The sequence below is a fragment of the Miscanthus floridulus genome, chromosome 3, assembly GCF_019320115.1.
Source record: "Miscanthus floridulus cultivar M001 chromosome 3, ASM1932011v1, whole genome shotgun sequence".
In the NCBI taxonomy this organism is placed as follows: Eukaryota; Viridiplantae; Streptophyta; class Magnoliopsida; order Poales; family Poaceae; genus Miscanthus; species Miscanthus floridulus.
The window spans coordinates 59459084-59474790 of record NC_089582.1 but is presented as its reverse complement, the minus strand read 5'-3'; the positions used below and the strand labels follow the sequence as shown (position 1 = coordinate 59474790).

The window sequence follows — 15707 nt, the reverse complement described above, 5'->3', positions numbered from 1 at the left end:
GTGTGAGAGGTTGAGAAAATTTTACCGATGTGATCACAACCTCATGAGCCACCTCAAGCATGATGCTTGATTCTACTATTTCCTCATGAGAGCACTTTAGATGAACATAGTTTGCTTGTAGCACATTATACTTGCTTGATAGTTCATCTAGCCTTGACTTGAGCTCAAAGTTTTCCTTCTCTAGTTGCGAAACACTAGAAGAGGAGTTAGTAACTAAATCATGCTCAGTTGATAATTTTTCATACCTCTCATTGATTTCCTTTAGTTCTTCTAACTTGGAGATGATAAACATTTCTTGCCGTTGAAGTGATTGCTCTTGCTTCTCGTTCTCTTCCTCTAGCTCATCATTCTTCTCAACTAGCTTCATGAGGATGAGCTTGTCTTTGCTACTTAGATGATCAAGAGTGTAACTATCTTTAATTTTAATATCACTCTCCACTTTATCATCTATTTGTGATATCTCCTTGGCTTGTTCTTTCTTGTTAGTCTTTTTCTTGCTTTTCATGGCCATGAGACACAATCACACAAGTGATGAGAATCATGAGATACTGAGGTTGACTCATCACTTGGTCGCCATCGGTCTTGAGCATCCTTGCAAATAGCTGCTTGCTGCTCTGCTGCCTTGGCCATATTGGACATGTCCGGTAGGCATACCGGACACATCTGGTATAGGCAGACAACAGGCCATGCGCTGCTTGCACTTCTTGCTCTGGCTCGACGCTCATGAGGTCTTGTGAGGCTTCTTCGCTGCATGAAGACACAATGGACATACTTTCCATTGAATTGCACTCAATAGCATCATCACATTTGGATTTTCCATATAATTCAACAAGTCTAGTCCAAATGAGATGAGCACTCTTTGGAGGTGGTTGTCCATTAAAGATTGCCTCATCTTCAACCTCTGCAGTCAATGTACTCAAAATGACATTAATAGCTTGAGCATTGAGTTGCACGCATATCTCTTCCTCTTTTGACAAATTTTTGTTGTTGCTCCAATCAACTATAGGAAGAGGTATGCTTGCATCCACAATATGCTCAACAAGAGGACTAATATCCCTAAAAGCATTGAGTACATGAATTGACCAAGGTAGAAAGTTTGAACCATCATTTTGGAGAAGCACTTGCTCCAACTCGATAGGCGTCGACATCCTTTCCCATGGTGGTGAAGCTTTAGGTGAGTTCTAGCTCTGATACCACATGAAAGGATCTAGGGGCCACCTAGAGGGGGGTGAATAGGTGTTTCTAAAAATTAACACCTTTAAAAGCGGAAATGATTTAGTAATGAGAGTTTCCAAAATGGAAACTCCAAATCAGAGTAATACCACCCCTCATAAGTTAGCCACAGAGTATATAAAAGATACTAAACAAGTTTAGGGAGCCAAACACCTGCAACCAAAGAGTTAAATCAAAATGCAATTAAGTTTGGCACAGGAATCAATACCGAACGTGTCCGGAAGGTATACCGTCCGGTATACACGGTTTCAGTGGAACAGCCCCAAACTTGCTCCTTTCGATTTCTATCTTCAAACCAAACTACAGGTACCTACTAGAGATGACAACATACACAGAGAACCTACACAAGAGCTGGAGCAACACAAATATTGAAAGAAATGTGAATTGAGACATGATATTTGTTTTACTGAAGTTTGGACTCATTCGAGTCCTACTCTCCGTTGAGGGGGCTGTGGGCGACCCAGCGAAGGTCAGCCCTAGAGGGTACCACGAAGGTCACTCTAGCCGGAGTCTTTTTCAACTCCTTTTTCTCCTTCCACTAGTTGATTCCGAGGCAGCGGAATCGACCATTCTAGACTTTCCGAGGCACACCACAATCTCTCGGGTGCTCTCCGGTGAGGCCTAGCTATCTAGGACCGAAGAGTCCAAGAGTAACAAATGCAAATCATGAAATAGACATTTTTCACAAGTGCTCAAGTTGTGGCTTGCTCTCAATTTTGAATTTCTCTCAACCCACTAATGGATTTGGCAATTTGGATCACACACTCACTAAGAGAGGGTTTGGGAGAGTTGGCAAAGCTCAAAAACATGTGGGTTCACCAGCAGAATAAGCAGCCTCCAAACATGGAGGCTTGGGGGTATTTATAGCCCCCTTAGAAAAACTAGCCGTTTTCTAGCCGTTGCCATACCGGACACATCCGGTATTCATACCGGACCTGTCCGGTATGACTTGCACTACGCCAATGGTAACTAAGTTAAAGTATGCTAGGTGTCGGAACTCCCAACGCATACCGGGACTTCTAACTGCTAGAACTCCTGACCAACTCAAGTCAGAACTCCCAACCCTCGGCTTGTTTGAAAACTAGCCGTTGGGCTCTGGCCTACTATACCGGACATGTCCGGTAGCATATCGGACACGTCCAGTATGACTAGGCAGTCAACTCTCTAAGTCAGTTAGTTGTCGGGACACCTGACACTTTCTAGGACTTCCGACCCTCGGAACTCCCGACACATGTCAGGACTTCCGACACACAACTCTTCCAAAACTACAAAGATAGAAAAGTGCACACCCCAAATACCGGACATGTCCGGTATGCACGGGTACTGTGCAAAGAGTTAGAATCTCTTGTCTCTCTCACTCAAACCTCACATAGGTTGGCTTGAGCACTTATGAATAATCATCTATCAACATGATGCATCCCTCTTAATAGTACGGCATTCCTATAGACTCAAGATTAAAAGAAAAAACAAGATTATACCGCTTGAGTTGATTTCTTTCTAATTGATGACGTCTCTTTCAATCTTCATCAAGTGAGGGTGCCAACATGTCAATATTAATCTTTTTACTTGAGCATAGCCATCTTGAGCACATGACTTGATTCCATTCATCAAATATGAATAACTCCAAATGCATCAAGTCACTTCCATCAACTTGTCTAATATAGATTTGATCCTCCACATCAATATGACCTTCATAGCTTTGATTAGTACCTCAACTAAATGCAAGTACTTCCTTCTTCACCCTAACTAGGTTCTTTAGCTGCCAAGTCATCGTTTGCCCTTCACCCTTGCTTAGTACCTCAAAGCCTTTTCTTGCTATTTTTACCATCTCAAACCATCAAGGCACGTCTTGTGTTGAATCATACAATGAATTCCATAGAACGCCATCTTCATCAATCATTGAAATCCCACAATAAATAAGCCTTTACATGAATTCTATTTGTATTGTTGTCTTATGCTTGAACTAAATTGTTTATACAACAACACATCATTTTAGCTTTATATTTGAACTCATGTGAGACTTTTAATTTCCTGTTTCACACTTAGCAAACATGTTAGACCTTTAATCATGTTGTCATTCAATCATCCAAAATCCACTAAAGGGCTAGATGCACTTTCAGCTACACTCTGAGGGTGTGTCCCTCTTCTTCTCGCTCCACCACTAGGGCGGCGCTGACCACTTGCGTGGTGGCCGCAATGTAGAGCAGAAGCGGTTCCCCGTCGGTCGGAGGGACCAGGATCGGGCCCTTCGTTAGAAGCTGCTTGACCATGTCAAGTGCCTCCTGGGCCTTGGGCATCCATTCAAAACGGTCAGCCTTCTTCAGGAGCCAATAGAGGGGGAGACCTCGTTCGCTGAGGCGTGAGATAAAGCAGCTGAGTGTGGCGAGGCACCCTATAACTCGCTGTACCCCCTTTATGTTCTGAATTGGTCCCATCCTCATGATGGCTGAGATCTTCTCTAGGTTGGCTTCGATGCCACGCTCGGAGACGATAAAACCCAGCAGCATATCCCTTGGGACCCCAAAAACACACTTCTCGAGGTTGAGCTTAATGCTGTTTGCTCGGAGTTTCGCAAAGGTCTGCTCTAGGTCAGCTATGACCTGGTCAGCCCATTTGGACTTGACCACGATGTCATCCACATAGGCCTCAACGGTTCGCCCGATGAGGTCCCCGAAACATTTGAGCATACAACGCTGGTACGTAGCCCCCGCATTTTTCAGACCGAACAGCATCATGACGTAGCAGAATGATCCAAATGGGGTAATGAAAGATGTCACGAGCTAGTTGGACTCTTTCATCATGATTTGATGGTACCCAGGGTATGCATCAAGGAAGCAAAGGGTTTCGCACCCTGAGGTTGAGTCGACTACTTGGTCTATGCGTGGCAAAGGAAACAGATCCTTTGGATACGCTTTGTTGAGACCCATGTAGTCGACACACATTCTTCATTTTCCACTCTTTTTTGGTAACAGAACAGGATTGGCTAACCACTCAGGGTGGTATACTTCCTTGATGAACCCAGCTGCCAAAAGCTTCGTAATCTCCTCGCCGATGGCCCTGCGCTTCTCGCCAAAGCAACACAGGCGCTGCTTCACCGGCGTGGAGCCTGGTCTGATCTTCAAGGCATGCTTAGCGACTTCTCTTAGAATGCCTAGCATGTCCAAGGGTTTCCACGCAAAGATGTCTCTGTTGGTGAGGAGGAAGTCGATGAGCACGCTTTCCTATTCAGAGGAAAGCGTGGTGCAAATGCGCACCACTTTGCCCTTGGAGCCACTGGGGTCTATGAGGACCTCCTTGGTGCCCTCTATAGGCTCAAAAGACCCAGGCGACCGCTTGGGGTCAGGTGCTTCTTCGACGACCTTGTACCTGATGGCCGCAAGCTCCTTGGAGGCAGCGATTGGCACAACATGTTCACAGCACTCGACATCGCACTCGTAGGTGCGCTGGAAGGAGGTACCAATGGTGATGACCCCGCACGGTCCCGACATCTTTAGCTTTAGATAGGTGTAGTTGGGGATGGCCATGAACTTTGCGTAGCATGGACGTCCCAAGATGGCGTGGTAGGTTCTGTGGAACCCGACCACATCAAAGGTAAGGGTCTCCATCTAGTAATTGGTCGGTCCCCAAAGGTGATGGGTAGATCGATCTACCCAAGTGGCACGGCCTGCTTTTCTAGGCACAATGTCGTGGAAAGGCACTTCGGTCGGTAGGATGCGTGATCGATCGATGCCCATGGCGTCGAGCGTCTCATTGTACATGATGTTGAGGCCGCTGCCTCCATCCATCAGTACCTTGGTGTGCCGCTTCGTGCCAATGATCAGGTCAACCATGAGCGGATATCTCCCTAGTCGTGGAACGCTCTTCGGGTGGTCAGTTCGATCAAAGGTTATGGCAGACTCCGACCATCAAAAGAAGGTAGGTGCGGCCGGCTCGACCGTATAGACGTGGTGTGCGAGCTTCTAATGATGCTTGGAGTCATAGGCCACCGATCCTCCAAAGATCATGAGGCAGCCATCCAGCATCGTAAAGCCACCGTCCTTCCCCTTGGCGTCGTCCGCGGATGGCTTGGGGTCCTTCCTATGCTCCCCCTTGTTGGAGCCTTTGGACAAGAACCACTTCATGAGACCGTAGTCCTTGTATAGATGCTTGACGGGGAAAGCATGGTTCAGACATGGTCCTTCGAGCAGCTTCTCGAAGTAGTCTGGGGTGCCCTCGGTGGGCTTCCGACTCCCTTGCGATCGGCGGCGGCCACAAGCGAGCCCTTGCGCCACTGCTTGTTCTTCTTCTTGCTAGGATGGCTAGAGGCGCCTTCGCCGGCGTCCTCGTCCCGCTTTGCCTTGCCCTTGAGGCGGTCGAAGATCGCTCTGACCGCCTCCTCGTCCGAGGCATGGCTGGTGGTGATGTCGAGGAGCTCCTTAGTGGTTCACGGGCCCTTACGTCCTAGCTTGTGAACCAGGGACTCATAGGTGGTCCTAGATAGGAAGGCTCCTATGATGTCGGCGTCGGCGACGTTAGGCAGCTCGTTGCATTGTCAGGAGAAGCACCGGATATACCCACGAAGAGTTTCCTGGCCTTTTGTCAGTAGTTTTTGAGATCCCATGGGTTCCCAGGATGCGCATATGTGCCCTGAAAGTTTCCCATGAAGATCTCTTTCAGGTCTGCCCAACTTTGGATTTTGTTGGCGAAAGGTGTTCCAACCACGTTCACGCCGAATCGGCCAGGAACAATGGAAGGTTGTGGATAATGAAATCATCATTATCCGTGCCACCGGCTTGGCAAGCAAGCCGATAATCCTAGAGCCACAGTCCGAGGTTCATTTCCCCAGAGTATTTTGGGATGTTGGTCAGCGGTTGGTACCATGGTGGAAAGGTGGTGTTGAGGATGTGTCGGCCAAAGGCATGAAGTAGCGGCAAGTCGGGGTTTGGGCTTCGGTCCTCACCGCTGTTGTAGCGTCCGCCATGACGAGGGTGGTGGCCGTGGCTAGCCCTCTCCCTTGCGTCACCACGGGCATGCCTACGGGCATCGAGGGTGTCGTGCACGTCACGGTTGCGACCGAGACGCTCGTGCACCAGGACCGCAGTGTGTGGCCTACCACCTCGTTGCGCCTGGTGGACTAACACATCCATGTTGGGTCGCTCTGAGGGTGTGCGCTGGCTGGCGTTGAGGTCGTGTCGTTGGGACAGCGAGGTCTCACCCTGTTATGCCGCCGCACGCTTGAGCAGCGTGTGAATCTCGCGATGGGCCCGACGATCCTCAGGCGTCGCGGGCCCTGGAAGCCCCCGAAGCAAGGCCGCCATAGCAGCAATGTTCTGGCTTGCCCGAGTGAAGTGTGGGAGGGCTTCATCATCCTTGATGATCCTCCGGTTCATGTCGTGGGCCACGGCGCATGCACACCGCCATCTCTGTGGCACTCGATCTCTTGCTTGAGCTCCGCGTGTTCCTGCTTGAGCTGGAGTCGTGCTTCCTCGAGCTCTTGGTGCTGGGCATTCAGCTGCTCCACCCGCAGGCGAGGTGAGCCCCCTGCATACCTCTTGACCTTGTCGTCGAGGTCGTTCATTGGGGTAGCCTCTCCCTCGTGGATGCTTTTGACGTGTCCCTCGGGGGTACCTGCCATGAAACATTCACGAGAAGGGTGATGGCTCCCCCTGCTGGAGTCAGAGTCATAGGGCGACCCCGATTCTCCCGCTACGAGGTCATGGAAAGATTCCGCGACATATTCGGTCATCCCACAAACTCGTCGTTCATGGGGGATGGAGGCGTGCGTTGCGCCACAAGGTGGCCAATGGTCTCTGCGGTGTTGCGGAGACCGAACGGGAGCACTGTCGGGGCGCTCCGGATGAGGTATTCCGGGGAGAGTGGCTCTCCTTCAGCAAGCTATGTCATGACGTTGGCGAACGAGAAGGTGAGGTGGTGTAAGTCCTGTCAAGACGGTCGGGGTCCTAGGAAGGTGTCGAGCTGGCGCTCTAACCTCCCATAGTCAAAGCCGAGGAGCTGGTCGCTCCTAGGGACACGGGCCTCCAGTGCGCGCAGCTGCAGCTCCTCAAGTGTCTCGACGATCGCATCGAGGCCGGTGGGGTGGAGAGGTTGGATGGCGGCGGGAGCCTATGCCAACCCTCCCTCTGTCGTAACGATGAAGTCCAGGTTCCCAAAGCGCACGTGCGCGCCCGGGATCCAGCTAACGCCGTGATTGGCCATCCAAGACCTGAAGTGGACGTTGAGACGCTGGCCCCTACCTGGCGTGTCAACTGTCGGTGTTTCTAGTTACCACCGACGAGTAAATTTGTATTATTGCGCGTCTGGCTCGGATGGTGTGCTTAGAGGACACGAGGTTTATACTACTTCGGGCAAAAAGTCTCTATGTCCAGTTCGTTGCTGCTGCTCGTGTTACTAGCACTGAAAGTTTGTAGTAGGGGGTACAAACGGGCGAGCAAGGGAAAGGATCCCAAGTCTCTGGTGAAAGGAGTGAACGGGTGCTGAGAGCTCGATTGCTGCTCAACCGAGTGCTCGTGTCGTGCTTTTTGTGTCGATCTCAATTGATTGGTTTTAATCGGATTGGCTCCCTTCATGGGACGCCCTGCTTTCCCTTTTATAGGTCAAGGGAAAGCACTGGTTACAGCGGAGGAAAAGAGAAGAACGAGAGAAAGAGAAGAAGTCCTTTAGGATCACCGGGTCCTTCTTATCCTTCATGCGGGTCCCGCTGACCCTGTAGATGTCAACAGGGACAGCTCCGTGTCGTGGCCCTGTCCGTTACTGGTGCCATGCGCAGGCGTCGTCTGCCGGTCATGGCGTTCCATTCCGTCGCAGCGGACGTCGTGGTGAGCTGACACGCCTGTCAGCGTTCGTACGGGGGTTAGGCAGAACAGCACCAGTACGCCCGACTTTGTTCTTGATGTGAATCGTCAGGTATGGCCTGTCATGGCCACGGGTTACATCGGGACGTGCCGGTCTCTTTCTTGATGTCAGAGTTTTGACCCAGACCTATACGTTTGGACCTGGAGTGGTTGGCGGTGGTATGGGTCCCCGTCGGGCGAGGCGGAGCACAAACCCAAGGGTCGGGCGAGGCAGAGCCCGCGGCCTCAGGGTCGGGCGAGGCAGAGCCCGCGGCCTCGGGGTCGGGCGAGGCAGAGCCCGCAACCTCGGGGTCGGGCGGCGCGGAGCCCGCCCCCAGAGGTCAAGCGAGGCGGAGCACAAACCCAAGGGTCGGGTGAGGCAGAGCCCGTGGCCTCGGGGTCGGGCGAGGCGGAGCCCGCCCCCAGAGGTCGGGCGAGGCGGAGCACAAACCCAAGGGTCGGGTGCGGAGCCTGCGGCCTTGGGGTCGGGTGGAGCTGTAGTCGCGCTCTTGACTGCTCGGATGAATCAATGTTGATGGTCATTAGCTCCTCCTCTTCAGGTATCCTAGTATTGGTCTCCGACACATACATTCACCCAATCTCTCTCTATCCCTCCCTCCCTCATGTTCCTTGCCTGTTCAATTTCAGTTGACACACTTGAAATGTTCTATTTTCAGATCACTTACCACTCTTCCATTGGAAGAAAGGAACCCCTTTTGCTGCTGATGACCAAGGCATCTACAGCAGATTGACATGGTGGGAGCAAATTGGCAATGGTCAGCAGCTTACTCGGAACAGAAAGTTTTTTACTGTTGTTCCTGTGGTGCTGTAAGTTGCATCTCATCCTCGTGGTTCGCACTTCAACAAATTACTCTTTAGATTCTGGAAAGGAAACTTATACTAATCAGTACGGGCAGTGGTTGCTTGTGCAATCATATTCTACTTCGTTCCTAAACAACAATTTTGGTTGTATCGTTTGCGACAGGATGTACTTGCACTTGCTCATCAGACTACCTTTCTGAACTTGTGTTGTCATAAGTCTCTTGCCTATTATAGAAAGCACAAAACATGCTAGAGCATAGTTATAAACTTGTACTGATGCCATGCTTTTTGGATAGACAAAATTATGTTAATGATGCATTATAAAAGGAGTTTATAGACAAGAACAACAATAAAAAGGTTTGTAAAATTGTTCAGCTAAGTTATCTAGCCAACCCTAAATATTAGGAAATTTCTCTTCCAGCTATTATCCAACTACAGCTTTTGTGTGTGTGTGTGTGTGAATAACTACACTTTGTTGCTGTTGTGCTTTTAGGGACTAATTTGTTGCTTGTGATCGAAAATTTAAAACTAGAAGAACTAGGGTTTTCATGAGCAGTGCAAAATTCGGCTGATAATTAATCTCAAACATTTTATTACACTTCCTTTCATAAGTGCAGCATCTTAGCATTTTTGAACAAAGTTAAAACTATGAGGCTTGAAGCTAGTCATTGTTAAAATTTTGTATGCAATTAACAACAATGTCATTGTACTACCTCTGTCCCTAAAAGAATGCAACTATGGGTTGCGTGCCACTTTAAGTGCTTCACGTTTGATCAAATTTCTAGTAAGCTCCAAATTAATTTATTATGAAAATACATTTCGTAATTAATCTAATAATATTTATTTTATATTATAAATATTTATATTTTTTATCTATAATTGGTCAAAGGTGATATACTAAAACACCATTCCAGAATTGCATTCTTTCGGAGACGGAGGGAGTATTTTTGAAACCAAGTTGATGTTGTCATATTGAGTGGCATATATTCTAAGGTGTGTTCTTCCAGGTATCTGATTGCATCGCACTTGACCGACTACAAGCAGCCGATGTTTTTCCTCAATACGATAGCAGTTTTTGTGCTGGTTGTGGCAAAATTGCCGAACATGCACAAGGTCCGCATATTTGGAATCAATGCAGACATCTGAGGACCACTGCAAGAAGTGCATGGGTGATGCCATGATGTTATGAAGAGCTACACAGAACAAGCAGTGTGTTTATCAAACTCGGCACAACTCCCTGTAATATATGTACAGGTTTAGAAAGAACTGTAAATGTTACTCTAGCATACAAGGTTTGCCTGCAGACTGCTCTGTGTGTTGCCGTTGCTGCTTTCTTTTTAGTTTCACTGGAAGTGGAAACGGTAACTTAGGTAAACAACCACCAGCATGTGGATAAGTGTGTAGCAGTTGGTAAGATGACTGTAGCAGATGCTGTTTGGTATTTGGTAAGATGGGACCCAGAAATCAGTAAATTTCGTCTTTGTCTTAGCCCCTTTGCTTATTATCTGCTCCCTCAATTCCAAATTATTTAGGCCACTTTACCGTTCCAAATTATTTAGGTCACTTTACCTTTATGTAAGTCAAACTTCTCCAACTTAACTAAGTTTATACCTGTCTTAGTGGGGGTTTCATGTCACTGTTTCTAAGATGTGTTGGAAACAATGTAGGCAAGCTTCATCTCCACAAACTCATTTCATCCTATGAAACTTTTATTATATCTTTCTTCATCAATGTCACGTCAACTTATTTAACATCTATGAAATTCTCATAAAGAAATCCTCATTGGGACAATATCGATAATATTAAATTAGCTTCATTAAATTATATGAGGACCAAGGGACTGTTGGAGATGCTCTTTTATCTCCAAGAATCCAACAACGTGTGGGACTCTGTCCGAAAGAGTACGCCTCCAATTTTAAATAAGCAAGATAACAAAATATGGCCACCGTGATCATATCCCTGCCCTTGTAAAACCATATATAATATAAAATCCTGTATCGAACTCAATGTGAATGCGAACCCCTGTTCCTTACAAAATTCTTGCACATCTGAATTTCAAACATGCCACAACTACTCACAAGTGAAAGTGTTATGCTCGGTCAGAAGTACCAGCGCAGGAGCCATGCCGGTGGCTAGGAAGCCGCGCGTGACATGCACTAGCAGGGCCATGCACGCGCGGTCACCACAGTTAGGCGTCCATAGAGTCAGGAGGAGTAGCTAGCTAGTTTGTTAGATGAGTCTTATCGGTTAAGTTGAGTCAGTCAATTCAGTAAGTTGTTGGGATTTGCCTATAAGGCCAAAAACATTTGTTAATCAAAGTTTAGCCGGAGATTGAGTTCAATCTCTCCTGCTCTCTGGCTCTTGCCCCACGTATTCTCTCTGTTCTTCACGGCGCCGATCACGGCGCCGCTAGTTCGTCGCCGGACGTTCAAGCCCCGACCAGCCACCTTCCATTCCTACTCTCTACGCAGCACTGCACGTCACAACAATCTGGTATCAGCTATGCCCGCTCCTGGCTCGTCCCTCGCCGTTGTGCCTTCCACCGCCTCCACCACCACCGCCGCGCCACTCGTCGTCGCCACTGCGCCCATCACCACCTCGGCTGTCGTCGCCACCGAGGCCTCTACGCCTCTTCCACAGCCGCATCTGCCGTCGTCTCCAGCCGAGGCGTTCAACACCTTGACGTCGGCCATCTACGCCATGCAGCAACAGATCAGGGACCTCTCCCGGCGCATGTCGGCGGTCGAAGGCCGGGCGTCGTTCGTCGTGCCACAGTTCCCGCAATACGGTCTGCCTGGCTACGGCGGTCTGCCACCGCTGCCGGTGTCTAGGCCGGTCATATCAGAGGTCTCCTCCACGCCACTATTGCAGCCGCAACAGCAGGTGTCCGCCGCCTTGATGGCCACTGCTACCGCTGCGTTCCCACCACCGCCACAGCAGCCACCATCCCAAGGGGTCCCCATCACCCAAATCCCCTTTCCGCATTCGCCATCACAGGTGCCATCCCTATCCTCCATCATGCAGGGAGCTCCCTTTGCACCGCCGCTGCCACACATTCCACCCGAGCCTGAAGGCTTGGCCGTCCCACGCTACCATAAACTCTCGTTCCCCACATACGACAGCAAGGACGACCCGCTCGGGTGGTTGAACAAGTGCGAACAGTTTTTCCGCGCCCAGCAGACGCACCCGGGAGACCGTGTCTGGCTGACCTCCTACCATCTCACGGGCACAGCCCAACAGTGGTATTTCGTCCTCGAGAGAGACATGGGGCGGCCATCCTAGGACGAGTTCCGCTTGCTCTGCCACCAACGCTTTGGCCCGCTGCTCAACACCAATCACCTGGCGGATTTGGCACGCCTGCCCTTCTCTTCGATAGTGGATGCCTACATGGAGGCGTCCCAGGCCCGTGCCGCCCAAGCTGGCCACCTGTCTCCGTACCAGAAGGCCCAGCTCTTCACTGGGGGATTGCCAGATTACATCCGCGTCGATGTTGAGCTCCATGATCCGCATGACCTTCAGCGAGACATGAGGCTGGCTCGTGCGTATGAGCGTCGGAATGCGATGGCCCTCCCTGCCCTGCCAGCGCCACCGTCCAGGCCGCCTCGACGCTCGGCGGCCACCCCACCTGATCTGCTGGCGCCTGTAGGGTCCCAGGGCGCCCCATCCGCGGCGTTCCCGCCATCGACACTCGCGCCGCGTCAGTTCAAGCGTCTCACTCCCGTCGAAATGGCGGAGCACCGCAAGCAGGGGCTCTGCTATAACTGTGATGAGCCTTATGTGCGTGGCCACAAATGTGCTCGCCTCTTCTTCCTCGAGGTGGCTGACTACATTGTTGAGGAGCCGGAAGATCCTGAGGAGACACCGGCTGCACCAACATTAGCGACGCTGGCGTTCGACCCGGATGCCCCGATGATCTCTCTGTCCGCGATCACGGGCATTCGGACGGAGGACATGATGCAGCTCCACGTCCAGGTCGGCGCTCACGAGTTCACTGCACTGCTGGACTCCGGCTCGACGCACAACTTTGTTAGTGCTGTAGCAGCGCGCCGAGCCGGGCTGCAGTTCCAGGACAGCCGCGGCGCACATGTCGTGGTGGCGAACGGCGCCGCGTGGCTTGCCGTGGCCTCGCACGCGACGTCGCCATCCGGATCGGTGAGGAGTATTTTCAAGTGGACTGCTATTCGATCCCCCTCGACTGCTACGACATGGTCCTTGGGGTCGCGTGGCTGCGCACCCTGGGGCCCATATTATGGGATTTCGACGACCTGTGCATGGCCTTTACGCACCAGGGCCACCGCGTGCTCTGGAAGGGCATCGGTTCTACACGCACAGACATCCCACCCACTGGTCATCTGCACGCCGGCCGCCTGTACACCGCCAAGGGGACCGAACCAGCGCTACTCGAGCGTCTCCTGGACACCTACGCCAACGTCTTCGCCACGCCCACGGGCCTGCCCCCGGCGCGCCCGTGCGATCACCGCATCCACCTCAGGCCCAACACTAAACCTGTGGCTGTGCGGCCGTATAGGTACCATCAGCTTCAGAAGGATGAGTTGGAGAAGTAGTGTGCCGACATGCTGCAACAGGGCATTATCCGCCCCAGTACATCACCTTTCTCTGCACCAGTGTTGCTCGTCAAGAAGCAAGATGAGACTTGGCGTTTTTGTGTGGACTACCGTGCGCCGAACACTGCCACGGTGAAAGATAAATTTCCTATTCCTATCGTGGAGGAGCTCCTGAATGAACTCCATGGGGCACGGTTCTTCTCTAAGCTGGATCTTCGTTCCGGCTATCACCAAGTCCGTGTCCACCCCGACGACGTGGCCAAGACGACGTTTCGCACTCATCATGGCCACTTCGAATTTTTGGTCATGCCGTTCGGGCTGTCCAATGCACCGGCAACATTCCAAGCTCTAATGAACTTCGTCTTGCAGCCGTTCCTGCGTCGGTGCGTGCTTGTCTTCTTTGATGATATTTTGATCTACAGCACGTCGTGGACGGAACACCTACAGCATCTCCGAGCAGTCCTCGACGTCCTACGCGCCCACCACCTGCGCATCAAGCGTTCAAAGTGCGCCTTCGTGGCGTCTTCGGTCCAATACCTGGGACACGTGATATCAGCTGCCGGTGTGGCCATGGACAGCGCCAAGGTGGACGCCGTGGCTTCCTGGCCGCAGCCGCATTCTGCCAGGGGGCTGCGCGGATTCCTAGGACTCGTCGGATACTACCGGCGTTTCATCAGGGACTTTGGGTCTATTGCAGCACCGCTGACCCAATTGCTCAAGAAGGATGCCTTCGAGTGGACAGAGGCAGCTACAGCAGCGTTCATAGCCCTCAAAGCCGCCCTATCAGCAGCACCGGTCCTGCACCTTCCCAATTTTGAAAAGGAATTCTTCATGGATTGTGATGCATCTAGCTCTAGGTTTGGCGCTGTCTTACACCAGGGCGAGGGACCCATGGCATTCTTCATCAGGCCATTTGCGGCGCGGCACATGAAGGTCGCCGCATATGAGCGTGAGCTCATTGGCTTGGTGCAAGCCGTTCGCCACTGGCGCCCATACCTTTGGGGGCGTTCCTTCATCATGCGCACGGATCATTATGCGCTCAAATATATGCTCGATCAGCGCCTCTCGACGATCCCGCAGCACCAGTGGATTAGCAAATTATTTGGCTTTGATTTCAGGGTTGAGTACCACCTAGGCCGGTTGAACACGGTCGCCGACGCACTCTCGCGTAGGGACGGGGACGTCCTGGGCCTCGACGGCTCAGACGCAGCGCTCACGGTGATCTTCGGGCCCTCGTTCCGCCTCTTCTCCGACCTACGACAGGAGCTCGCAGCCGCCCAGGAGCTGGCTGCGCTGCGGGACGCCATCGCTGTTGGTGACCGGGGCGAGGCCTGGCGCGTCCAAGACGGGCTCATTATTCATGATGGGTGGGTGTTCGTGCCCAGCTCGTCCATGCTGCTCCCTGAGATCCTGCAGCTCGCGCACACCGTTGGCCACGAAGGCATGCAGAAAGACACTCCAGCGTCTCCGCGCCGACTTCTCCATCGAGCACGACCGGTGCCTCGTCCACGACTACGTGCGCGCCTGCTCCACATGCCAGCGCAACAAGACTGAGGCCCTGCACCCAGCCGGCCTCCTCCAACCCCTGCCAGTGCCATCCAGGGTGTGGGCTGACATATCGATGGATTTCGTCGAGGCGCTTCCGAAGGTACATGGCAAAAGTATCTTGCTCACGGTGGTTGACAGGTTCTCGAAGTATGCTCACTTCATTCCGCTGGGGCATCCGTACACGGTGGCCTCTGTCACACGCGCGTTCTTCAACGACATTGTCCGCCTGCACGGGTTCCCGGAATCGATCGTCAGCGACCGCGACCCCGTGTTCATCAGCCACATATGGCGCGACCTCTTCTGGCTGGCTGGTGTTCAGCTCCGCATGAGTACGGCCTTTCATCGCAAACTGACGGCCAGTCGGAAGCGATGAACAAGATCATCACGATGTACCTACGCTGCATCACTGGTGACCGACCACGCAACTGGCTCGACTGGTTACCATGGGCGGAGTACTGCTACAACTCTTCGTTTCACTCCGCCCTCCGCACGACTCCGTTCCAGGTCGTCTACGGCCGGCCGCCCCCATCGATACTGCCCTATGAGCTGGGCAGCGCCGACAACGCCACAGTCGATGCCATGCTCGCTCGCCGCGACGAGTTCCTCACCGAGGTTCGCGCTCGGCTGCTCCAGGCGCAGCAGTACGCGCGCAAGCAGTATGATGCTCACCACCGTCCTCTGGAGTTCAGCGTCGGGGACTGGGTTTGGC

General features: G+C 51.8%; 1 protein-coding gene across 1 annotated transcript in view; it reads right to left on the bottom strand.

The window, feature by feature from the left end:
* LOC136543790 (uncharacterized) overlaps window positions 1–511 on the bottom strand; it is a 45401-nt gene extending 44890 nt beyond the window's left edge. Inside the window, exon 1 of the mRNA XM_066536146.1 lies at window positions 246–511. Within this exon, the coding sequence (XP_066392243.1) occupies window positions 246–511 (266 nt within the window). The remainder of the gene's footprint in view (window positions 1–245) is intronic.
* Window positions 512–15707: the final 15196 nt, after the last annotated feature.